The 27659-nt window shown below is 35.9% G+C and overlaps 1 protein-coding gene across 4 annotated transcripts in view; it reads left to right on the forward strand.

Annotated features, from left to right (window-relative positions):
• LOC113064999 (guanine nucleotide-binding protein G(q) subunit alpha-like) overlaps positions 1-27597 on the forward strand; it is a 29299-nt gene extending 1702 nt beyond the window's left edge. For 2 of the 4 annotated variants that reach the window (XM_026236085.1, XM_026236084.1), the window contains 7 exons: positions 12827-13011; positions 13390-13544; positions 15190-15318; positions 15654-15782; positions 22593-22722; positions 23680-23833; positions 23968-27597. In XM_026236085.1, coding sequence (XP_026091870.1) covers positions 12827-13011; positions 13390-13544; positions 15190-15318; positions 15654-15782; positions 22593-22722; positions 23680-23833; positions 23968-24158 — 1073 coding nt within the window. In that variant the 3' untranslated portion in view covers positions 24159-27597. The remainder of the gene's footprint in view (positions 1-12826; positions 13012-13389; positions 13545-15189; positions 15319-15653; positions 15783-22592; positions 22723-23679; positions 23834-23967) is intronic. The other 2 variants (XM_026236087.1, XM_026236086.1) reach the window with 2 other exon arrangements.
• The last annotated feature ends 62 nt before the right edge of the window (positions 27598-27659 follow it).

A 27659-nucleotide genomic window follows, 5' to 3' on the forward strand; every position in this document is an offset into this window, starting at 1 on the left:
TGGGAACCATAAGGATCGAACATCAATTAATATTTTTTGACAAGGGTATGAGACCATACAAAACCAGTTAAACTGTTACTGAAAATCCTCATATTAATTTATTAGCAATGTACGTGTTTTAAAGAGTCTTTGAGTTGCACTAGTGTCAGTTTACATTCATCTCGGGATCTGACCATTAGGCCGCTCTTTGCTTTCATTTTGGTGTTAGAGCCATTAGCTCAATTTGTGGATGTAAGCGAAGATAGATTGTCAGCAATTTAAGCCTAAGAGATTATATCTGAATATTTCAGTTGCGTAGAGTGTTTCATAACACACGTCCTTCCAGATTGGAGAGATGCAGTGACTATGAAAATAATTAAATCAGAGCCTTAATTTGAAACTCGGGTTGCAAAATCTATTTAGTGCCGTGTTTGCATCACAGTTTTTTGACTGGTGAAGTCAAAGAAGGTTCCAGATTGTATCTTTAATGGTTGTGTCTCTTTAACTGCTCCTTGGCAAGCACAATGAGACTATGAAGCGCCGACATTGAGAATGAAACCTGTTCTGTCCAGGTTGCAGTTTTTCAGGCCAATCCTGTTCCCAAAAATGGCCCAAAAACTGCCTTAATCTGGCTGCTACGTGCCGAGTTGCTGTTAAAAGATTATGTATTTGGTCAGAGAGGGATCCTCAGATTGCGTAGATGAACAGACACGGTCACGGGGCCGTGTTGTGTAGTGTGGGCTGACCCATAAAAGCATTTCACGGAATGCATGTCCTTAGAAAGCTCATGCAACACAACCAGCCTTTGTGCCCAGACTCACAGAGGAAAGACGGCAATAAGATACGCCCCTGTTGAGGAAGAGGGCCTTGCGTGACCAATGAGCGCTGTTAACCTTCTGCTTCTAGCTCTGTAAACTCTCGATTGCTCTGTCTGAAAACTGAGAGGAAGCAGTCACCACTCAGGGCTTGCAGAGCTACTTTCTAAAAGAGCAGCAGATTTGAATTGTTAATTTGCTTCTGCAGGTCTTTGAAAGATCTTCAGAAAGCCCCATTTCCAGATTTTAAGGCCTTAAAAAGATCTTAAATAAAGAGCAGAAGATTTTAAATTCATAGTCACAACATTCAATTTTGCATTTGGTGTTAAAAATTAATATCTTCCTCTGTATTTTTGTCATTTTCCAATACAAATGTTTTGAAACCTCCTTAAATCAAGAGACTTGAGATGCAAACTGAACTTATGAAGTCTTGTTTTCTGAGAAATTGAACAACTAAAGGTGAGTTTATTGTTCAAGGGGTCATTCGATGCTACATGAACTTTTACAAGTTGTTTGAACTGAAATGTGTGTTGACAGTGTGTGATTAAAATCTTTACCCCTTTCTCAAATCGAGCCGATCTCAAATTCCTATCTGTGTGATGTCACACAGACAGGCCCCTCCCATGATAGTTTGATTGACAGTAGTGTAACTTTAGACCCGCCCTGAGTGAGCTGTAGTCAGTCGGTCATTGTTTCGCCGAAGGAGCAGACAAGAATGACTCCTAAGCGATTGAGGTGTTCTGTTGTTGGATGTAATAATGAACATCTCAATCGTCATTTGCTCCCTTTGTTTTTTTGAAGGGAATGCCACTAGAGGTCACAAAGAGGTTGCCACGTAACGGGAACCTTTTTGCAGCAAATTTTGCATATCGGCTCATCTATATTTCCTGGCTCGCCCCTTTTCATTGGGTTGAAAGCCAAAATGTTCCCAAACTGGCAACGAGACATTAGGTTTTGGGACGAGATCGAGCGCCTCCCATCGTTTCAGCCGGCCTATTCAAAACAAACGAAGCACCGTAAAGCTACAACGGCTCGCGAGAAAATTAGTCGTAACCATATTGTATCATTAATTTAGTTAACATTGAATGCACAGTGACAAATTGAAAAAATAAGAAGGTCACAGCCTCATTTAAAAATACACTGCGGTTGCCGCGGTTTCTGAGGTTGCTATCTTTCCTCTGCGGTTTGCTTGTCAATAGCGCGGTGTTACAATATTGCGATTATCGCGACAGCCCTAATGAAAAATTGTTTTACCTTTTTGTAACGATAAAAACTCCATAGTCATCCGGAAGAAAGAGGCGGGAACCGGCGCACAATCAAAACATAATTTTAATATTCAAAATAAATACAAAACGGCGCTTTAGCCCCTCACGGCGACTGACGCGCACAAATAAAAAGCAAACACATAAACTAATGTCCCAGGCCTGGTCCTCTCTCGTCCTTCACGGTCGTCACTCCAGTTTTATATCCTTCCATCTCCTACGTGGGACTCGATACTGGCAGTGGGGCGCAGGTGTAGCTCATCTCCAATCACTACACCTGGCCTCACTCCTCGTTCCTCTCGGCCCCGCCCCACTCGCCACACTTTTAATTTAAGTTCATGAGATATTTGTTGCTGTTTCAGTCATAAACTCACTTCATTTTGATCAGTTTCACAGAAACTTATCTCATTTTTACTTCTCAGGTAACTATCTTGATTTAAAGAGCCAATAAGATGAAAATCCTAAGCTTCCTATCACTGTTTATAAGTCCTGTACATTAGGTTTAAATCCATCCAAGGTTAAAAAACATTGTCATTTTGTCAAAATATAATTTTAAAATTACCTCAATTCTCAGAGATCCCTAAATGGTTCGCGCGAAGCTGTTCAAAAGATTCAGTTTCCTTAAACCCCACCTTTCGGTAGCATACTGTGTTCTGATTGATCAACTAACATAGTCAGGTTTGATTGGTTGTTCCGCACACACCTCCACGGTAAACTATGCGTTAGCATCTGTTTGGGGTGAATTATGTCTTATTCCTCTCATCGCGAAGCAAACAGTAAAATAAAAAACTTGAACAGTCTCGCTGCTTTTTCTTCTGTGTGGGTGTATTCAAGCCGCGCGCTTCAGTTTGAATCTGAATAGCGCGTTCATCGCGGGGGTGTGGTCACATACGATATAGTGAAGGGAGATGTGAAAAACAGACATCGCGTTGTTTTCATATGGATTACTTTATCACAGAATATCTGTTTTCGGCAGCAATTGTTTAGTTTTAAAGTAGACATGTCAAGCTTTCTATAGATATCTCTCTCATGTCTCTTCGTTGAGTATTCACGGAGTTACACTTCATTTTAATGACGTGTTTGTACATGACGATCAGCGCAGACGGGCTGCAGACAGCACACATACTGATAAGACGCTCGGGAGAAAACAGACACATAACTTCATAATCATACTTCGCGTTGTGATTCGGAGATGCTCATTGTTCTAATCTTTTATGGCCAAACGCTTTGAAAATCCCGCCTTGTACTCACCGAGATTAGAAAAGCAGTCATCAGTGAAATGTTGTGAACACAATAAAAGGGATTTGTTGTACTGCTCTGGTATTGTGGTAAAAATGAATTTTAGCCATTGGTTCTTCTGATCTTCATTCTTTGGCAGTGAAAAAACAAACGGTCTCCTCGACATGATGCTCTCACACCAAACAGAGCGTCTGTGTGGGGGGTGGGGAAAGTCAGAGATCCGTTTCTCTCAAGACGGTAGGCGGAGATTATTATGCAATTTATTATTATGATTATTATAAGTGTTCCTAGTGACGTACATAGAGATGGGCAAAAGATTTGAAATCTATAACGACTCGTTTCAGCGATTCAGAGTCGACTCCTTACTTTAGAAGCCAATAACTTAAATCGTGTACTTTTTGGTTTAATTACTTTGCACATTGTTTACACTGATGGACAGCTACATCATACACTGTAATACAGGTCATTTTTGATTTCCCATCTGTGTGACTCTTTAAGTATATTTTGACATTTGTACTGGAAAGCAGGCCAAAAGTTGGAAGTTGCTCTTTCAGACTTTGAAAAGTTTCTAAACCAACTTTTTGTTTGCTCCCTAGACATTTAACTTTAAACAGTTTATTGATGTATTGTACTCCCTTCAGTTTATTCGTTAAATCTTTATTTAAGGTCTTAAAGTCTTAAATTTTCCATCACAAAAACATGCAATACCCTGATTATTCTTGTAATACCTAAAGCCTTTTTGTGGTTTGTCTCTTTTTTTTTTTTTGGGCGTTCTACAGAAGTTGTCAAACACTTTGACCTTCCTCCCCCAAGGTTATTCCAAGAAAAGCGATGGTTTTGGATGTCTGGTTAAACTGGATTCTTTAAGCGTGGTTAAATAAGCATGATGTGTCTTTGTCCTCTCTCTGAATATTTGATTAACTTGTTAGCGTGACTAACTTTCCCGACTTGATGTAGCTTCCTTCTAAAGTAATGCTCAACATTTTATTTGTCATTCGATGTTTGTTCAAACTCTAGAAGCTGTTTATCTTCTGTATTCCAGCTATTTGAACCTTTTTTTTCTGATTACATTACTAGAGTGACACTATTTTTTACTTTCATTAGATTATTGGTTTGATAAAATGTTCCCTCAAAGTTCTCAATTTGTAAAGCATAAAAATATTTCATCAAACTCCTGTAAACTGGTAGTATAATAAGTAACTAATTAGTATTAATAGTATAGCATTAATGATAACAATTTGAGTTTCACTATATATAGATAGATAGATAGATAGATAGATAGATACATATATAGATATGTGTGTGTATGTTTTACATAAATTGCAAAAATAATAAATTTAAGATTCAAAGAGGCATGAGCTGATATTAAAATTAACCAATAATTATTTTCAGGTTTTGGCTGATAATACAATTCTTTGTTTTAAAAGAACAACATTATGATATTCAGCAAGAAATATGCATACAAACTTTGAGATTAGCTAAAGATCAATTTTAATTGGGCTGAAATGTGTTTGTATAATTAAATATCCTTAATTGCAATGCAAAATTGACGGCGAAAACCCAAAATTACATATAGATCAAATAGCTGAAAGCCATATATGATACCGATATATTGTGCATCTCTAGATGTAAACATTACAAGAAGTGAGAGCAGACTCAACTAAACGATTTTGACATTCATCGTCAGCTATTTTCATTCATCAATTTGCATGATTTTGATAAGTAAGTTGTTGCAGCACAGTGAGTATAAGCTGTGTTTTTGTCCTCTGGTTGAGGAACTGAAGATACAGGGTCATTGAGGTAGAGAGAAGACTGTGTGTGTGTGTGTGTGTGTGTGTGCGCGCGTTTGGCGTTCTCTGCTGGGGGGACTTGAGCCGAGGGCAGCTACTCTTTATTTTCAGCCCACACTTCTGCTGCACACATGAATGCACGCTGTTGCGGTGTCACATGATCTGGATGCAGAGATCCAGAGAGAGAGAAAGCAAGGAAAAGGATCTTGTCTGTCACTCACTTGTATACCTTATTCACATAAACGTGCTGCTAAGCAAGTTGCTGCTAAGCAAGTTGTTGCTGGCGCGGGCACATCTGAATGAGAACCCGGACTTCCAGGTTTCTTATTACGCCACACGGTCAGCTCTAGCCAATATTTACCCAGCCGAGTCGAAAACGCGCCGGAGTATCGAGTCTATAACACCTGAGTGTTGCAGAGGAGCTGGATGACTCATAAAGATTGTACAGAATGTTTGTTTTTTTGGACACGCCTAGAACAAAGCTGACACTGTTCTCATGCAACCAACATATGGCCTGTTTTCGTTTCACTTTATCGCTAGGAAAAACCTTTGTGTCATTCAGGTTCTCTTTACACACTGCTTAAAAGCCGAATTTGAAGTATCACTTGGCCCACTCATGGTGAACTGCACTAGAAAGTGTGGACAAAATGCCGTAGTCAATTTCAAACTCTGTTCCTCACTCAAGCGAAGCAATCTGTCCACTGTGGTTGTGTTTATGAAATGCTGGGTTAGCATTTGCAACCACTTAACGATAAGGCTGCAGGATTTTCATTTGAGTTTAAAACCATGCAAATATCCCGTTAATACATACCTCATGATTTCCATGTTCAAGCCAGGGAGCTGGAGTTGCAGAGACTGTAGACAGTGTTTGTGTTTGTTCAACAGTGTTGAGTTTTGTGAAGTATAAGGAACTGCCAAAGTAGACTTTTTCTTTTAAAACTAGTGCAATTGTTTTTTTCTATATTTTTTGTATAATATAATATTATAACACAGTATTATAGTTATGTATTTTGTATTTATAGTATTTTGTTCTATTTTTTTTATATATTCAATATCTTTTATAATTTTTTTAACCTATATAAACAGACACACAGAGCTGGGTAGATTACTAATGAATTGTAATCAGTTACAGATTACATGAAAATAATTGTAGTTAGAAATATAATCTCTTAGATTACACATTTTTGATAATGTAATCAGATTACTTTTGGATTACATTTAGATTACATTTGTGCTAACCCTCATTTGATATCACATATATTCAGTTAGCCTAATCTTGTACTTTTTTTGAAAATATATTTAAAAATATATACATTTAATTTCCCAAAGAGAGCCACAATAGCTTCTTGTGTCTTTACACATACTTGTCTTTAATAAAACAAAAAACAAAACAAAAAAAAAACACTAGAAGTGAATAGGAGACCTCAAACAATAGCTACATTGCAAACATGAATTTTGAAAAAGACTCACACAGCAATGACATTTCTATCGATCTCAAACCGTTTTATGTGCATAGTAACAATGAGGAAAAGACAAACCATAACAACATTACAAAAATGAATATTAAAGAGGTTGGAACTCACAACAATAACATTGCTAATACAGGGCTCGACATTAAGCTTTTACATGAGCTTGTCATGTAAAAAGTAAATAATTCACTTGTCCGAGTAAAAAAGTTTTTTTTTTTTGGCACAAATGTAATATATTCTGAAGCAGTATTATCAGTGCTCTATCAGGTATTATTTTAATCAACGTATTTTTTTAAATATTTTTTTTATATATGATTTTTTATCAATGTCTTAATGAGTGAATCATTGATTCAACCAATTTGTTCAAACGACTGATTCATTCAACAAATGAAGCAAGTAACCAGTTTACTGAAAGTCGGGAAAACATCACTCCTGGTCGTGTGATGTTGCACACATTATACAGAATATTTAGATTTTTTTTTTTACTACTGCTGTGTGTTTGTTCATGTTTGTTTCTTTGTGTGTGCGGTTGCGCTTTATTTCTCTGTGAGTCAGACCGGCTGCACGAGCCTCAACTGACGTGACCTTGATACTGTCAATACATTATCCGTTATTAGTCACAGTTTACACTGAAAGTAATAAAATCAGAATAATTCTCGACAAATTGTGCTGCCCTAGTTATTGTTTGTTATAAAAATTTTGATCAGGTTACTGTCCGTTCGGGCAAGTAATAACACAGTACTCTTTAAAACAACACAATACTATTTCTGTTTTATTATATATATATATATATATATATATATATATATATATTTTTTTTTTACTTTATTTTTTGTAATAACAATTTATAAAATGTATAATGTATTTTTTTTTTGGCTTATTTATTCTTTTATCTTTATTGCTGTTTTATTATCACGGATATTTTATTTTATCTCTTATTTTATAAATTCTTTTATTATTAAAAAAAAATATTTTAATTAGTCTTTTTTATAATTGTATTTGTTTTATTTTAGTAATTTGTTTTATTGTTTGTTTTATTTTTAATTTACTATAAGTGCGTTTATATGCTTTGGTTGGACTGTGGTGACTTTCAGTGCTAATTATGCTTTTAAAAAACGTTGCAGAGCAAGATTCAAATGTTACATCTGTTGATAGGGAAGCTTTGTCTTACCCTCGCTTCCAGTTCTCCAGTGTGTGTGTTTGGCAAGCACCCACACACACTTGTATCCCAACATGGGTGTATTAGCTGATGTGAGCTGATTTTCCGTGGGTATCCGCCATTTTACACAAGCAAGGGAAACCGGTTATGTACAGCTGGAACTTTTGATTGAACTGACACATTATGAAGTGTAATCAAATGGCTGTGCAAGTTGTAGAATATAATTTTTTTTTGCAATTGTCTAATTCTAAACCAAATTTGCTACTGTATTTTAACATTTTAAATGGTTGCTTCTGTATAGATAGAAGTGTGATTACTGATTAGGTAGGGGAGTACGATATCACGTTTTTTGATTTGAGGATGAAAAAAATATCTTTATCACATAGCGAACATCGTCTGCACCCGAATGTGATCGCTGTATTCACACCTGCCCAAAAGATCCGCAAGGGGGAAAATGAATTAGAATTTGATTCAGTCGAACCAAAAAAGACCGGTGTGAATACACAATAATACAGTTGCTTTAATATGAATCAATGTATAATTTATACAGTGAAGTGTATTTAGTGTTTTATTTTTATTTGTTCAGTTTATTGAATGCTACTGCTAAATATCCCTTCTGTACCTGAAAAATTAAGCACCGTTTGTTTAATTTGTATATATTCTATTTGTAATGTGTATCTTTGTTCTTATTTATTAACTTATTTTTTCTGAAAAATGTATTGTGATATTATATTTTTGCCATATTGTAATAATCGTAGGGGTGAGAAATATCTTGGCGTGATAACAACGATAAAATCTAGTTTTTTTTCGTTGGAAGGCAGTCATGAAACTGAGCAGTTTATCGCTAAATGAGCAGCTGCCTCTACAATCTTGGACTGGTTTGGTCAGGGCTGTACAGTCAGCGAGACGAAAAAATTGGTCAGTGCAATGAATAAATATACTACAGTAGCATGTTTGTGATAGTTTTGCATGTGTATGAGCCTGTTGTCCAACAAAGAGATTCACTAACATACTAACTTTTACACCAAACTTATTTTTGTGATCAGGCGTAGTTTCATATCACCGATTGAGGCAGAAATATTAAAAAATATATATTTTATAGTATTCTAAACTCGTGGTGATGAGTTTCTTCTGTTGAACACGAGAAGATTTTTTGAAAAATGTTAGTATCCGAACAGTAGATGGGCACCATTTGACTTTTATTAAAAAAGTTAAAATACTATGGAACTCAATGGTGCCCATCAACTGTTCGGATACTAAAATGTTTCTTAATATCTTCAACTTAAGAAAGAAACTCATAAAGGGTTTGGAACAAGTGGAAGGTGAGTAAATGATGACAGAATTTTCGTTCTGGAAGTGAACTACTCTTTTAAGGTCGATTAGCACGGTGTTATAAATATAATTTATTCTTATAAAAATACCCAAGATCACTTAAACACAGATAAACTATATATTAGCACAATCGTGTGTTTGAAACAGGATCTTTTTTTTTTTTTTTTTTTTTCAGTGGATTCATATGAATATATGTAATATAATAGATTGATATTGATAAATTGAAAAAAGTTGATAAATTGATTGTTATCGCAATAAATACCAGAAAATATCATGATGTAGTTAAGTCCAAGTGCCAATTACAATGGCTGTATGTTTGATTTAGTAGCAATGTACTTATATTTCGGCAACCAAATCTAGAAATAGAAATAGGAAAAAAACAACAACAACAGTGACTTAAGTAGTGCTTCACAGATTGCGCATCCATTTCGTTCCATGTTTTCAGTTGGAGCATCATGCTTATGTTATCTTACTGTGCAGCAACATGGCTGAAATGTAGAAATGATCTTTTACAAATTTGCCCATTTCCTGCTTGCCATTTTGTTTGGTTTCCGTTGGAGGATTGATTCATGTGATGGTGAAAGAAGAGCAGGCCTCGCTAATGTATGGCTGCTCTTTGAATCATTGCTGTAAAATTGTTGCCATGGCGACCTCCTTTGCTGCACAGACATGACTATAGGATGGATCCAGACTCAATGCTGTTCTTCCTCAATAAAGAGACTGTAGTTCGGCCTTGATGTTTGACCTCTCTCATGTAGTTTCTTAAAACTAGTTTTGTGTAGCTTGCTTTTCATGAAGTCAAATTTGACACCATTTACTTTAATACATATCAGTGGTCTTCATATGTATGATTATTTCACTATTTTTTTTATGTAATATTGTTTGTTTTTTTTACCTCTGTAAATGAAATTATCTCTGATTTGGAACAAATAGTATTCATTAATGTAGCCTTAATGTTTATCATATATAATGCAAACCTACAAAAGTTGGGGGTTGTTTAAAGACGTTTCTTTTTTCGCTCACCAAGACTGAGTTTATTTGATCAAAAGTGTATTAAAAGCAGTATTATTGTGAAATTGTATTGCAATTTAAAATAAAGGCTTTCTGGTTTAATACATTGTGAAGCGTTATTTATTCTTGCGATGTAAAGCTGGATTTTCAGTATTATTACAGAAATCATTCAAATATAATGATTTACTGCTCAAGAAATATTTATTTTTGTTATTCTTAATGTTGAAAACGGTTGTGCTGCTTAATATTTTTTGGAAACGGTGATACATTTCAGAAGAACATATTTTTTAATAGTTTTTATTTAGTCACTTTTGCTAAATTTAATTTATCCTTGCTGAATAAAAGTATTAATTTCTTAAATAATCTTAGTTACCAGAACTTTTGATTGGTAGTGTACATTGGAAAATGTATTGTGGATGGTGTATTGCGTATTTTCGGTTTGGTTTTAATATTGCTACACCCCTGTTGGTCTGGCCATATTTTGGTATAAAACGCCCTGTTTTCATCATCTAGTTAATTCCTGATGGATTAAAAAAAAAAAAATTATTCCCCATCCTGCTTCTCTTATTAAATGCATCCGATTACGGAAATAATATCTGGTTGCAAACATCAATTTGTTTCACTACCAGGTCTCCAGTTTCCTTTCATTGCCAATCAACCAAACCTTTGCGTGTTTGTTTCCCACAAAATGACCTAATATGGAGGAAGACCTGATAATAAGGTGCTTCAGTAATGTTCAAACAGTTTCGGTTCAGTTTCTGTGGCGCAGTTGTTGTAAAGCTGCAGGGAGGTGCAGCTATTTGGCAAGCCGAAGGTGCCAGGAGAGCAGTGGTTATGCAACCAGGCTGTTTATTGGGTTTCCCCTGTCGGCAAACCACCATCAGTACAGTGAGAGAGAGAGAGAGAGAGAGTCCGACAGCAAGCAGATAGTCAGCAGGGAAGCTGGATTATCACAATCCAGCTGTTGGAGTTAAAACTAGCCATGACTCAGCTCAGGGAGAGATGGGACAGGAAAATAATGGGAAATCGAACTTGCTTCTCTCATATGAGCTCAACTTTTCGTGAGCGTGTGAACGAACCACTTGGCAATTGCTTCTAGAAAAGACTTCTAATGACGTTGAGACGCATGTAATTTAAACAAAGCTGGCGTTTCTGTCTAGTGAAATGTGATTAGGCCCAGAACACCTTTGGTTGCAAAGAAACGCAGTATTGTGCCATTTTAATAACAAAAAAAAAGGCAAAAAACAAATCTCGCACACTATGCAAAACAAATCTAAATATTTATTTATTCACTATGCAATATGTATCTAGTGCAGTTAGGTGTGTAGAGTTTAATTACAAAATATAAAAAAAAAAATGCTCATTCTGCTGATATACACGTTTATGCCATGTTTCCTTACCATTCACGATTTAGGCTACAAGCCTTCGATCATGGGTTTTGAATTCAGTCTCTCTTGTTTGTTTAAATAAATGGCAGTTGTCAAGGATGTCAATACTGGAATCATGTGCACACCAAGATAAAACCTGTGCGACTGGTTCTCATACCAATCGAAGCAGGACTTTCCTAACTGTTGACACTGTATTGTCCGGAACGTGAAATATTTTGAAAACTGGAACAGTTACTCGACTTGTTTTTTCCCCCCGCTAGTCCAAGACCTCCCAAGTTTCCAGGGAAGTTGTATTGTTGAACTTTGGCGATGGCTTAAACATTTTTACTGGCTTAAGTCATCCGAAGCACCTAAGAAATGCACAGGGAGATGTTCCTTTTATAAGAATTCTGTTTTAAAGTGTGGCTGTATTAGTTTACATTGCGTTAACATGGTTAATGGCATGATTAGATCTTGAACTAGAACATATAAACGTTTGTAGCTCCTCTTTTTAGAAGATGAAAATGCTTTTCTGTTTAAGATTTCTACACTTAATTATTTCAATATAGGGTTGTTGTAAACATGACATTTTGGTACCTATCGCATATATTAATATTAAATGTGTTCATGTAGTATCATATGTTAGCTTATTTTATTAATTTTTTTGTAGAAAAGTTGTGCAAATGTTTGTCACCACAAGGCAAATACAGGCTAATATATAGTAAACTTATTAAATGTGAATTTCTTATATATTGCTTTATAAAATGTTGGCCTCTTATACTCTCTGATACAAGTGTTTAGTAATCGTAGTTTCTGTTTATCATTTTTAAAGCCAGTGTAGAATTTTAATAATGATATATTATTGTAGTTTGTAATTTTATGATTTTTTTATTAATTATTGAATAAATGGTTTCAAATAAGTATTCATACTCGTATTTTATTTTCAAAGTTGTATAGCATTTTTCATAACGCATTGTTTTAAAGCAGCTTAATAGAAAATACTTGTTTTAATGTTACAATTAATAAGTATTCAACCAGAGTGGAGTGTGTCAAAAGAAACATATTATAGCTATATATTACTGTCAAATGGACATGTTATGTGGTTAGTTAACACTGTGTATTCCATTAAGCAAACAACAAACGTGTTAGGCAGCAGTTACAACTTGTGAATGAATCAACATACAAAACTATTATCCTTCTAAAGTTGGCATCATCCGGAGTCTTTTCAAATGCCGTTGACTAAAACCTTCCAAAGGCTGGATCCGAACTGGAGCCAAATACGAAAAAGCTTCAGATAGACCTTGATATCCTTGGGCTCTCAAAAATCAGGAGGCTGATTTAAAACTGGAGCCAAAATATGATCTAACCCTTTCCCAATGTTGCTGTTGTTTTGTCGTCCTCAGGCACGGGCGAGAGCGGCAAGAGTACATTCATTAAACAGATGCGGATCATTCACGGGACCGGTTACACCGATGAGGACAAGCGTGGCTTCACCAAACTCGTCTACCAGAACATCTTCACCTCCATGCAGGCCATGATCAATGCCACCTGGCACCTCAAGATCCCGTTCGAGAACGAAAATAACAAGGTGACTGCTGCACGCTGAACAATCCCTGGCTGTCACTCCACTGTAATCATCTCTTTGATGCCCAGAGTGCTTGTCGAGATGCAAATCAAACCCAGATAGGCCATAAACGTGGCTATAAAAAGCATTACAAAACTCGCTTGTAAATTTTATTGCTGTCACACCACGGTCGGCTGTCTTTCTTCGGTGCAGGATTACAGTTAATTATTCTCATGTTTTGGTTTTGAAGAATCAGTTGATATTTCCTTAATAAGATCCTTAAACTTTAACTCGACAATTTGTGACCTAGTTGGTTGTAAACCCCACTGGAAGTCATTAGTATTACACCACCATTAAGACATAAAATGGGCTGTTTACTGTGTAATGTGTTTTTATCCACAGAACAATGCTCTGCTGGTGCGAGAGGTCGACGTGGAGAAGGTTTGCTCCTTCGACCAGCCCTATGTTAATGCAATAAAGATGCTCTGGGCGGATCAAGGCATCCAGGAAGCCTACGACCGCAGGCGAGAGTACCAGCTTTCTGACTCCACTAAATAGTAAGTGTGTATGGTGCTATTAGCCATTAGCTCCTTTTAACTTTATTGCTTTTAATTGAGTTGTCGGAAGCTACATCTCTTCTTGTGGTCAGTTAGAAGCATATTTGTGATAAGTCATAGATGTATAGATGCAGTATTATGGCGTGTTCACACCAAGAATATAATAACTATATTAGCTTCCACACCAATGGATGATTAAATTCTGTTTATTATAAGCGTGCTGCGGTTTTGTGCTGCTTTAAATGTGAAAGCTCCTTAAAAGCCGGATAAATATGATTGGCTGTGTTTTCCTTTGTGTTTCCTTATAGTGGTGGTGTGGACTTCCATATTCTCATATGGTTATAGTTTCAGTAATAGTTATTGTCCTTGGTGTGAATGCGCCTTTGCAGTAAAGTACAGTACAATCACTTTTATGTGAAAAATGGCATGACTAAGTTTATCATTACACCCACACGGAATCTATGCTCTCACCAAAACTTCCTCAAAATTTAAGTTTTATATATTCATCTTGTTCCAAAAAAAATAATAAATGGAGAAATTTTAAAGAATGTTTACGCTGCTTATAATAGGCTACTTTTATGGCATATTTCATCTGATGTCATACAGTGTCTTTGTGAAAATAAAAAATGGAAATGTATGGTTTTTTTGAGCGTCATAGTCCAATACCCGGCTCCCTATACACAGATTGCATGTGATTTTGAGAATTAAAAATAAAAAGCTATCGCGCATTCAAAAGCAATTTAAATATCATATCAATGATATACAATATAATTACCCAACTATATACTGTGATTGCGGAGCAACACAAAAGCATGAATTTTTCTACCCATCACACTTTTTTTCCATCACCATGTCCCTTTAGGGACTCTGTAGAATGCAGTCTTCATCTTCGGGCACACTCTTAGACCCCACTTTATTGGTATTTAAATAATATAGTCTTCAACTTTAGTCTTTATTCAGTGCATGAATTGAATGAAAAGTTTTCTGTTGCTACATGACTTCCAAAACATTCTTCCAAAATTTCTGTATTTGGCATAGATTGCATCTAATACACTTCATATCTTATAAAGAACGCAATGCAACACGAACATTACATCGGGAACCAGAAAGCGTCTGACTTCAAGTCTTCAACTGTAAATGGCAAACCTCAGAGTTTCGGTGAATTCCAGCCAAAGTCAAACACACCTATTGTAACATTTTAATCCCTGTTTCGGAAAAAGCAAACAAAATGCTGGTCTGAAAATCCCATAAATCTCATTTGCACTCAATGTAAAAATGCGTTGTCCCAGGTTTGACTCAATGTTCATGCACTGTGGCTTGTAACTGAAATAGTCCCACCAAGTTTCAAAGGGGGAAAAAGAGCAGCGTAAAAATTCTCTAAACTTTTTGTGTTCCACGAAAGAGAATCAGGTCTAGAACAATAAGAATAAGTCAAAATGTATGTTTTGGGGTTTGAATATTTAAGTATTTATACTTTTTTAATATACCTTTTTTCTTTTTTAACCATATTTAAATCAGTTTTACAGGTTTTCCAAAACTGCATGGAAAATATGAAAAGTTCAGGATTTTTTGTGAGTTTCCGTGTGGGTCTACAATATAAACACACATGTACATTCCTCCTGTTTCTCACCGGTTCATCCCACAGTTACCTTAGCGATTTAGAGCGTATATCGCTTCCGGGATACGTGCCCAGCCAACAGGATGTGCTGAGGGTCCGAGTGCCCACTACTGGCATCATAGAGTATCCCTTTGACCTGGAGAATATAATCTTCAGGTATCACCAATCCCACGGCACACCCTCACTGCCGCCGCTGTCTCCTGACCTTTAACCTGCTGCTGTTACTGCACTTCTGCCTTCCCTGATTGCATTCTCACACCTATCCGGGGCTCAACCTTTGCTATTGTTGTTTCTTTGCTTCTTTTAAAGAGTGTTGTTTTGGGGGAACTCACTGTAGAGATCATCAACGGAGTAAGCAGAAGGTTGTGGGGTTGCATCCCAGGATCCCGAGTGGCGTTCCCTCACTGTTTTTCCAAGGGGATCTTAAAGGGATCTGCTGCCATGCTTGATTCTTTCTTTCTTCCTTTCTCTCCATTTCTCCTTGTCTCTAGCTATCTAAGTGATTTGGACCGTATCGCAGACCCGTCGTTTCTGCCGACTCAGCAAGACGTGCTTAGGGTTCGCATCCCTACTACAGGGATTATTGAATATCCCTTCGACTTGCAAAGCATCATTTTCAGGTAGATCATAATGTCGGAGAGGACTCCTCCCAAAGTTTTAATGTCTTTATGTTTGTTAACTTTTTGCGAATCAGTGCATTGATCTGGTACACTTCGGCCAGTTAAACAAACAAGGTTCGATAAGTTTATCAACTTTTCTGACGTTACTGGCTGTTAATGTCATTCTTAGTCATTAACTTCATTAACATTCATCCATTTTTTTTTTCGTCTTTATCATTATTTATGTGTGCGAAATTCAGTGGATTGAAGGTTGATTTGAGACATAAGGGTTCATCCATGTTCTAACCAGAACCAAGTTCTTAGGAGTGATAGCAACAGTTTTTATGCATTAGAACAATATTGCTTTTGGTTTTGTTTGCCATTCGCTTTTGTTTGGTTTCTAAAATATATAAATTTAAGTACGTTAAGCTGTATTAAGCAATCCAATTTTAAAAAGCATAATGTATTGACTTGTCATTTGATTTGCATTTTATCTTTTTATTTTTGTCTTGCATTTGATTTGTTTTTGTCTTTTTATTTGATTTGTGCTTTTTCTTTTTTGCCTTTTGTTTTTGCCTTTTAACCTTTCTATTACATTTTTTATTTAAATATACTAAACTGTGTTTAGCAGGACAAAACTCTTTCTATACAATATCCTAGTTTTCATTTTAAATGCTCTAGTTTTAAGTTTGATACCAAAACTTTTTTGTTTTGATTTCATTTCACTTGACATTTTTTGAATACCAGCAATGTTTTCTTTGGTGAAAGTATCTGCAAATTTGCCACGCCTTCTTTAATAAAGATTTCAGTCAACGTTATTATTTGCATAATGAGAAACTGAAATGTAATGTAAATGTAAAAATTTGTAATGCCAAAAAGGTCCATACTACAAAAAATGTATAAAACCAGTCAGAGTTCTTTTAACCTTTTATTACATTTTATACCTTTTAAACATTGCAACTCAAGGCATTAAAGTAGAATCCACTGCACACAAGAGAACATTACCACACAGAGCTCAGGCCCTTGAAGCGGGAATATATATACGAACCACGGCTCGGCAGGTGATGTGGCAATGAGTAGCACTCCACAACCCCCCTGTTTAGAGCCTAGATGAGAGAGAAATCCTCTGAAAAGAGGTGATCACAAAAGACCGCAAATCGATTGGAAGCCAGCGTGTCAAACCCCTCCTACGCATGCTAGCGTCAAAAATAACTTCGCTTACAACAAGGTTCCCTCTTGTTCTGCAATTGACATGTACAAATACCATTTTTGTGAATGTTTATTGCATTTAAAACAAACAAATACTTGCAGACTACTCTGGGAGGTGGCTGGGACACATTCCAGGTAAATGTCAAGGTAGATCACATGTGGTTTCAGGTGACTGCTACTACAGAATGCAGATAACCTCTGTAGGCGACGTTATGAAATGCAGGTGTTTTGGTTAAGTAACCTACTTGGTTACACACTAAACTCCTCAACCCCAGCCATTTAAACATTCTGTATCAAGGTTGAGTTGTCTTCCTCGTCCTCCAGAGTAAGAGAGCTTATCCTCGTAAGTAGGTCAGCTGTACCTCCTGCAGGAATGGAGGCTGGCTGAAGGGGCTTTATTTTAGGTTGTAGCTACTGAAGGAGTCCATTTATCAAAGCTTTATGCCTGGCCACTAGAGACTGAGCTAGCGAGACTGTGTTGCCTACATAAAATAAAACCCTTCTCTTATGTTTTGCCTCACCGAGCACGAATGCAGGTGTAATAAGGGAAAAAAATAGCACAGCTGAGAATTGCTCTGATTATTCCCTTCTGTTTTAGCTGGAATCTCCAGTGAGTTTGTCTTTGTACATTTCCATTAATTTTAGGAGCAGTGAGCGTAACCTGACTGCTGACTAAGCTGAGCATATTCTTGTAATGCACTTATTCATTTTCTGTCTGTTTGCATTAAGACAAAACGTTAATCTGCTTTAATGCAACATGTACCGCATGTGACTGTACTATTCGGCTCAATTAATGTAAAATACAATTATGAGTGGGTGTTTCTTCAACTGTAGGCAGGGTAAATATAATTAAAACTAAAAATATGAAAAAAGTCTTTACTTGGAGAATTTTTTATATTAAAAAAAAAAACTGTTTCAGCTAGTTGCCAAGTTAACCTTTCTCATTTTCCTTTAACTTGATGTAAAACTGTAAAAATTACAGACAAACTACAAAATGACTAAAACGTCTACTAAATTAAAATGAAAGAGATGTAAACATTTACTAATTATAAAATATTATTAATAAAAGGTATATGTAGCCATATAGTATAAAAAAACTGTAATTTAAGTAAAGCTGTTATAAAATAATATAAAATATTTATTTAGTGGAATCACGGCTAAAACAAATAAACAAAAAAATTATGTAGGTGTTTTTTTGGGGGGGTATGTTTTAGCCGTGATTCCCATCCACTTACATTATAAGAGTAATAGACTGCAACGGTTTGAGCTAAAAATCTCAGTTTGTGTTCTACTGAAGACACAAAGTCACCTACATCTTGGATGCCCTGGGGGTAAGCAGATAAACATAAAATTTTCATTTTTGGGTGAACGATCCCTTTAATGTATTGTGGCAAAGATTTAATGTTGTTTTTTTTTTTTTTTTTTTTTTTTTTTTTTTTTTAAAGATGTATGAAAACTTTTTAACATGCTGCTACATGCACATTCAGTTGATCAGAAGTTATGCAGCCTTTCTCTCTGGTTTTATGACAGCTGTACTTCATGGTTATTAGTAGAACATTAAAACAATGCAATTTAAAATTGCTATTTAAAGCATTAAAAACACCAAATTAAGTTAAAATCACTCAATTAAAAATGAAAAAAAAAAAAAAAGATTTTAACTGAAGAGGATCACATGAGCTAGTAATTAGGGCAGTATTACCTAGCTTGCATTTGATTTACAGTTACTGCACTTAATATACTTAGGTAGGTTTAATATTCTGCATGTCACATTTAATGTCCAACAACAAATATTTTAACAAAATGTATATTTTCCTCAAAATGATTGAGCTCCTGTTCTATTGCGCTCCATCAGTTAGCACAGCGTTCGTTTACTTGCGTAAGATTCGCCCACTCCTGACAGCAAAATGGCTATATTTGCATGACTTTCTAACATTTACAAATGAAAAATATAGAGTGGGTACGGAAAGGATTCAGACACCCTTAAATTTTTAATTCTTTGTTATATTGCAGCCATTTGCTAAAATAATTTATTTTTTTCCCTCAATGTACACAGAGTACCCCATATTGACAGAAAATTACAGAATTGTTGACATTTTTTGCAGATTTATTAAAAAAGAAAAACTGAAATATCACATGGTCCTAAGTATTCAGACCCTTTGCTCAGTATTTAGTAGAAGCACCCTTTTGATCTAATACAGCCAAGAGTCTTTTTGGGAAAGATGCAACAAGTTTTCACACCTGGATTTGGGGATCCTCTGCCATTCCTCCTTGCAGATCCTCTCCAGTTCTGTCAGGTTGGATGGTAAATGTTGGTGGACAGCCATTTTCAGGTCTCTCCAGAGATGTTCAATTGGGTTTTAGTCAGAGCTCTGGCTGGGCCATTCAAGAACAGTCACGGAGTTGTTGTGAAGCCACTCCTTCGTTATTTTAGCTGTGTCCTTAGGGTCATTGTCTTGTAGAAAGCTGAACCTTCGGCCCAGTCTGAGGTCCTGAGCACACTGGAGAAGGTTTTCATCCAGGATATCCCTGTACTTGGCCACATTCATCTTTCCCTTGATTGCAACCAGTCGTCCTGTCCCTGCAGCTGAAAAACACCCCCACAGCATGATGCTGCCACCACCATGCTTCACTGTTGGGACTGTATTGGACAGGTGAAGAGCAGTGCCTGGTTTTCTCCACACATTCCGCTTAGAATTAAGGCCAAAAAGTTCTACCTTGGTCTCATCAGACCAGAGAATCCTTCAGGTGTTTTTTTCTTTTTAGCAAAGTCCATGGGGGCTTTCATGTGTCTTGTACTGAGGAGAGGCTTCCGTCAGGCCTCTCTGCCATAAAGCCCCGACTGGTGGTGGAGTGCAGTGAAGGTTTACTTTCTATAACTTTCTCCCACCTCCCGACTGCATCTCTGGAGCTCAGCCACAGTGATCTTTGGGTTCTTTACCTCTCTCACCAAGGCTCTCTTCTCCCCCGATAACTCAGTTTGGCCGGACGGCCAGCTCGGAAGGGTTCTGGTCGTCCTAAACTGCTTCCATTTAAGGACTATGGAGGCCACTGTGCTCTTAGGAACCTGAAGTGCAGCAGAATTTTTTGTAATCTTGGCCAGATCTGTGCCTTGCCACAGTTCTGTCTTTGAGCTCTTCAGGTAGTTCATTTTCATTTGCTCTGACATGCACTGTGAGCTGTAAGGTCTTAGTTCATAAATGAGTGTCACAGCAAAGGGTCTGAATACTTGGGACCATGTGATATTTCTCAGGTGTTCTGGATCCAGACTGAAGCTTGTGTAAATCCTAGTTGCATCCCGTGGCAAAACAGACAAACAAATAGAGACATCATTAGCGTAGCTGCTGTTCCAACCTAGTAAAATTAATTTGTTTTACCCAAGCTAAATAATTATACTGCTCATTTGATCAGATACAACTGCAGTCCAAAATTATGAGATGCATTATTTGAATGCTTGCCGAAAGAGATGTTTTTATCTAGATTTAAACAGAGAGAGTGTGAACCCCAAACATTATCAGGAAGGCTATCAGCATGTATATTGAAAATAGCATAGGACCTAGGACATTGTGGCACTCCATATTTTACTGGTGATAAATGAGATGACTCCCCATTTAAATAATCAAAGTTGTAGTGATCAGAAGGGTAGGATCTAAACCATATTAAAAGCTTCCCTTGTATACCTGTATAGTTTTGTAATCCATCTATGAGTATGCCATGATCTATGGTGTCGAACGCAGCGCTAAAATCAAGGAAAACTAGCAATGAGATGCAGCCTTGATCTGACGCAAGGAGCAGGTCATTTGTAATTTTAACAAGTGCAGTTTCTGTGCTATGGTGGGGCCTGAAACCTGACTGAAATTCTTTATATAGATAATATTTTTTATGCAGGAAGGAGCACAATTGAACAGACACAACATTTTCAAAAATTTTAGACATAAATGAAAGATTTGAAATAGGCCTATAATTTGCCAGTACACTAGAATCTAGTTTTGGTTTCATAATAAGAGGCTTAATAACCGCCAGCTTGAATGGTTTTGGGACGTGACCTAAAGATAACGACGAGTTAATGATATTGAGAAGCGGTTCTTCCGCTACAGGTAACAACTCTTTCAGTAATTTAGTTTAGCTTATAAACATGTTAGTTTAGATGCAGTGATAAGTTTATTTAGCTCTTCCTGTCCCATAGTTGTAAAGCACTGCAGTTTATCTTTGGGTGCGATGGATGAAACTGAAGTGTTAGATGCTGCAGAATCTACATTTGTTATTGTATTTCTGATGTTATCCATTTTATCTGCGAAGAAATTCCTAAAGTATTTTAAACGTTGATGTAATATTTAAATCGCGTGGTGTCTGATTATTTGTTAATCTAGCCCCTGTGTTAAATAAAAAAATATTTTCTGTTTGTCATGGTGGATCGATTTGATCGACATTAAGGGCTGCTATTTATGATAATAATTCATACATAAAATGCCAGCTATGAAATTCACCTTAGTGAGACAAAGGTGTGAGTATGGCTTGCCGAACAAATGATTTGTTAAATCTGTACTTGCTATTAGATAGTTACTTATCAAACTAGTATGAAAAGTATTTAAAAAGTGAATTTTCTACAAATCTATAAGGCCAGAAGAGCCCCTCGATGAAGAAACTTTTTGTTCGATGAGGTTTTACAAATAATAAAAAAAACTACTTTTGTTCATGAAACGCCAAAGCCCATGTATGTTTAGTTCATCTTTAATATTTGCTTTGTTGTGAATTGGCATGTGCACCTTTCATATCTGTTTTTTCATCTGTCCCTGGTCTTTACTAATAAAGTGGCTGCAAGTCTGTGAACATGCTTTTTCCTCGCTCATTCACCCCGTCCGTCCTATCCATTCTTTCATTGTCTTTGTATAGATGTTACTAATCCCAGTATACAACTGAAACTCTACAGTTCTGTTTTTGTATGTGGTGTATTTATAAATGTTTGTGTTTAGTTTTGCTTCCTTTGTGAAATTCACCTCTTACAATGTCACCATTTTATCAGAACTGAAGACGACCGGCTCCATGCTTAACCGTAGATCTGTTCTTCCGACCCCAAACTCTCCAGCTGCATGATGAAATCATAATTACGTGCTTATTGTCCTGTTTCAAAACTTCTGTAATTCTTAGTATTAAATTGGGAAGGTTTAATGTCTGCTGTTTTGTTTTGAGCTGGTCTTGTTCAGTTTTATGTTATCCAAACAGTTGATACCTGGAAACCACACAGTCATGACTTAATTTGTGCATGTTTGTGAGAATTAATTCCAGATGTAATGCAATTAACCTTATGATTTTCCTGCCAAAATGTTAATATAATGATAACAGACATGTGATTTTTGAGATGCATCTAATTTTGTGTGACAAGTGGTTTACATACTTAAGGACCAATTTATTTTTGGTGGCATTGCAGGGCCTCTAGATGTAATCTGATAAAAAAAAAAAACATTACAAACCTCTTTTAGAATTGGCATTACCCAAAAGCCAAATGTTGGCATAACTTTTATTTTTTAAGAATAATAAGCACCACTGGCATAGCCTTTTTCATTGTCATTATAATCATCAAACCATTCTTTTATGTGAACTCCTATTTTGCCCCCTTTGTCTCAGGATGGTGGATGTCGGAGGGCAAAGATCAGAGCGCAGGAAGTGGATCCACTGCTTTGAGAACGTTACGTCTATCATGTTCCTGGTTGCCTTGAGCGAATATGACCAGGTCCTTGTGGAATCTGACAATGAGGTGATTTTTTTTTATTATTATTTTTTTATTTTTTATTTATTATAATCAATATTAGTATTGTAGTTTTTTTGTGACTGTGTAGTTCTGTATAAAAAAATACAATTAATATAATGTACACTTACAAATTTTTTGTTTAATTATTTGTACATTTTATATATTTTTATAATGTGTATATCAAAATAAGAATTCATTAATGTATCTGATCAGTTGTTTAAGATATAATTTAATATTATTGTCTAAGTAGTTTTTATAATGTATAAATCAAATTAATAATGAACATTTATACATTTTATTATTTTTAAATTGTTACATTGATTATACTTTTAAAAAAGTAGTTATTATAATCAATATTTGTATTAGTTTTTTTTAGTTATATATATTTTTTGTAGTGTATACAAACGTTAAAATTAATATATTCAATGACGAGCAATTTTAATGTTTAATTTTATATTTTGTAATTTATTTATTAGAATAAATATTACTAGTATTAGTGATTTTGTATTTATGTATATCATTTATATCATTTGATATCATTTTGAATTATTCATATTTAGTATTAATACAATGTTTTATTTTTTCAAATGAATGATGTTCATTTATAAATTAATATTTGTGATCGTTACATTATTATTTATATTATTTATTTTATAGATTTTTGTAATGTATTCACGCATTTTAAATGCATTTATTATTAGTATTAGATATCTTATTTTAAAATGTGTAAAAGTGACATTCATTATACATAATTCAATTTAATTTCTAGTTAATTATTATTTACTTGTATCATTTTTATTTTATAAATTGTGTATTTAAGAGTAATATAATATGAGGATAATATTTGGAAATATATTCCATTTAGGTTTATCAGCTAGATTTGCATTAAACGCAGTTAATGATGCAAAAGTCAAAGCTGGGCCGCTTCTTTCATTGTTGTTTTGTTGTTTCTGAATTCTGCAGAATCGCATGGAGGAAAGCAAAGCGCTGTTTCGCACAATCATCACCTACCCCTGGTTCATGAACTCTTCAGTCATTCTGTTCCTGAACAAGAAGGACCTTCTGGAAGAGAAGATCATGTACTCTCACCTGGTGGACTATTTCCCTGAATTTGATGGTAACAAGCTTTTTACAATGAAGCCTACACTGACACAATGTGGTAGACTTGTGAACTACAACCACTTCCAAATACACTTCCCATAGCCTGTTTTGTCTTCAAAATCAATGCTTATCTCATTTACCGACTCACAGGTCCCCAGAGAGACGCCCAGGCTGGCCGCGAGTTCATCCTGAAGATGTTTGTGGACCTGAACCCAGACAGCGACAAGATCATCTACTCGCACTTCACCTGTGCCACAGACACCGAAAACATCCGCTTCGTCTTCGCGGCCGTCAAGGACACCATCCTGCAGCACAACCTGAAAGAGTACAACTTGGTGTGAGAGAGAAACCAAACGAGAGCGAGATACCTGCAGCGCACACATGGCCGAAAGCACTACACACTTCACACGCAGAAACACATGAACGGAAACCGTTCGGACACATCTTCACCCCCATCAGGCACTGGATCTTCTCATAGTCCTCATCTTTGCCTGTTTTTTCCTCTCTTTCTGAGTGTCGACCCCTCCAGCTGATAGCTTTATCATCCAATCTTCCTCAAACACGAAAGCTGGACCCTTAAACCGGTGCCTGATGATAAAGAGCATTCGTTTGCTCTGTAGATGGGCTGTAGTTGGGCTCTACCTGAATGAAACTGAGGTAGGAACTTAATGGAAACACTTGGAGACTCAATGAGTGGGCGACATTCTTGAAGGACTTCACCTTGCATTACTGAATTTAACCAGGTGATAGTTGTGCAATCACATGCTATAACACTAGAGGTGGAGGTGATTTGATTTAATACTATTTTAGGAGTGAAGTATAGAGATTTCCCATCACTGCTTGGAAGAGATGGCACACCATGTGAATTTTTCGTAATAAGTGACAGATAATATTAGTAAAAAAATTTTTTTTTTCTTCAAGCGTTCAGTTTTCCCTAAAATGTATCCACATAACTGATCATTCAGGTGGCTGTTTCCTCCAGTCTGATGTTTGCCAGTATTGGGTTTTTAATCAGTATAATTAAAGGGATCCAGCTAGTATTCAAAGATATTTACTGAAAGATTGTGATTTGTTTACATGCTTTGTTACATTGGTTTTGAATCTTTGACCGAAGCAATCAAATAAACGCCTTTCCTAGACGATTCATTCATGCTTTTACTCCGTATAACATTGAGATATGAATATCCAGTGATGTAAATGTTCGTAAACTCATTTGGAACTCAGTGCAAAAATGCTATATATGGTGAAATCGATTTTAGTTTTTTTATTTATGTAATTTATGGACCAGATATGTAATTTAGTCCGACTCACTTTTCCATCGGTAATTGAGTCTCTACTGCTGTAAAAAAAAAATTCCATTGGTAAGTGATCTTTTCTTTTTGGTATTTCGTAAATCGATTGTCGCCGTTCTTTTCTTATATTTGAAATGCTTGAGAATGGGAAGCTGAAGTTCCATTTCATCAATGTCGCTTTATGCAAATAGGAAATTGAGAATTTTATCAGTGGTTGAATTCTTAACTGGTCTCTGCTCGCGTTGTTTTTTGAGAGTTCGCTCTTGGTTTTGTAGTACCATATCTTAATTCTCGCTTGATTTAGCTTTTTAGATTCCATAGCTAGCTGGCTTTTTTTGAGGGGGGTGGGGTGGGTCTTTACGATGTAATCCCAGGTGAGTTTTCATACTTTTCATTACAAGGGCTAATAGCGGGCGAAGAATGAAAGGACTCTATGAAGACAATAGAGCAATAGGTACGCCGAAGTGGGTATCTGAATCAGGGACAGCGCGGGGGACACCACGGGAGTTGCCATTTTCCATGGGTTCAGCTTGCAGTGCATCCAAGGAGCACCTTCAGAGACCCTCAGAAAATGTATGCTATTTTTTTTGGTCGCTAGTCAAGCGACTTCAAATTGATCGTTTTGATTTTGTATGTTAGGAATAAGGTATGCGGTGGTGTCACGTGTTTCTCTTTGCCATGTTTGGTTTTGGGGGTCATGACGGTATCGTGTACTCATTTATCTGAATTTTTTTTTTTTTTTTGCCTGACTGGCTATGAATTATTTGCACAATAGCACTCCTACAAGTCTTATTGGTTTTGTTCGTATTATATAAACAAAGCCTGAGAGAACCTGAATTTGCGTAAATCACAACATCTCGCGTAATGATTTAGCGAAATATTTGAATCGCAATAGTCATTTGATGGCGCAATTTTTTTGTAAACCAGTAATTGAATGTATTGTAGGAGGATTCCTTTTTTGAGACTAATTATGTTGGAAGTGTCGTTTTGAAGGTTATACTCAATTTTCCCTGTATATTTGCAGTTTTGTTGCATTTAATCCTATAATCCTTCTTTGCGTATACATTTGGACCTTTTAGTGCATTTTACGAATTGTTTGCCAAATTAACTTTTTTTTTTTTTTTTTTTCTGTTTTTACCTAGATCCTCTCGTACTAGGCCAGTTAAACTTTAAGCATTTATTGTTTATTTAGATTTTCAAACATCTAGATTTGCATACCGTCTTTCTTCTGGGTAGGGCTTCACACTTCAATTTAAACTGTTTACTTGGGTGGGATGGTACTGTCAATCATCATGCCAATTTCAAACTGTTTCGTTGTCGTACCAATAGTGGACCTGCAAACTTACAATGTTTTTTTTCTGAACACATGAACATTTAAAGCTTTTGGACATACAGCTTTCATTTTAAAGGGCTTAGCCTAATCTGAGAAACACCTTTCTTTATCCAACAGAAACACTACAACCAGTCATTTCGTACCCCTTAAGTACCACAAAACATCAGAATACATTGTACAGATGGTAAAAATATCATAGATATCCTGTTCTGCTGGTGTTCAAGGGGAATTTTTGGTCATTCTCAACGATTTGTGATATATTTTTCCTCCCTGGGTTGATGCACTGAACCTAATCTGCAGTAATGGAACGAACTCCACTCGTGTGACGTATCTGTTCCTACAAACTTGTTTTTGGTACTCTGAGTTGCAGACACTAATGATTAGAAATGATGCTTTCGCTTGAGGTCCACATTGACGTGATGGATGTGAACAATATGAAGCTATCTTTACCTTTTTTTTTCTTTTCTAATGTCGATGCATTACCTGAACACTTGTATGTAGGACATTTTAATATAATACACTTGTTTTTGATAAAACGGATAAAATAAACTTGTGTAGTGGTGTATAAAATCAAAGTATTGTAATACTTTGTAATGTATTTCTTGTTCGGTTGGTTGCTTTTTTTTTTTATTTTTTTTTTTTTTTTATAAATATAAAGGTTACCAAATGTAAATTATGTACTATATTGAGTGTGCCAATCCCTTTGATTTGTAGAGCCAGACTCTTTACAAGTGCCAATGTTGTGGAAATCATTTAAAAAGGACTTGTGTATTTTATGGTCCGGTTTTTAAAAACAAATAAACATTAAGTATGTGATTTATGGTAAGTGCGCAATAGGAAAAGGAAAATTTTATTCTGTATTTAAGATTAAAGGTGACAAACTGCTGTTTTTAAAAGAAATTCAATTTTAATTGCATGTGTTTGTTTTCGGTGGAAAGGGTTGGGTAAAGGAGAATCCATATTAACACGAAACCCTGCTGACAAGGGGATTAAATATTGCTCATTTACAGTATTTTAGACCTATTTCTCTTTTTGTATGTTTCATTTCAACCACTTTTGTCTGAACCTCATTCATGCATTGAAATTACTTTCATAGCTTTCTCCTTTAAAAAAAAAAATCAATTTTAAATTGGAATAAAATTTGTTCCTATATGTTTGCGTCTGTGTTGCGCTTTTATTTATGCCTTTTATTTACAAGAAAGATAAATGTCCTGGTG

The sequence above is a fragment of the Carassius auratus genome, chromosome 47, assembly GCF_003368295.1.
Source record: "Carassius auratus strain Wakin chromosome 47, ASM336829v1, whole genome shotgun sequence".
In the NCBI taxonomy this organism is placed as follows: domain Eukaryota; kingdom Metazoa; phylum Chordata; class Actinopteri; order Cypriniformes; family Cyprinidae; genus Carassius; species Carassius auratus.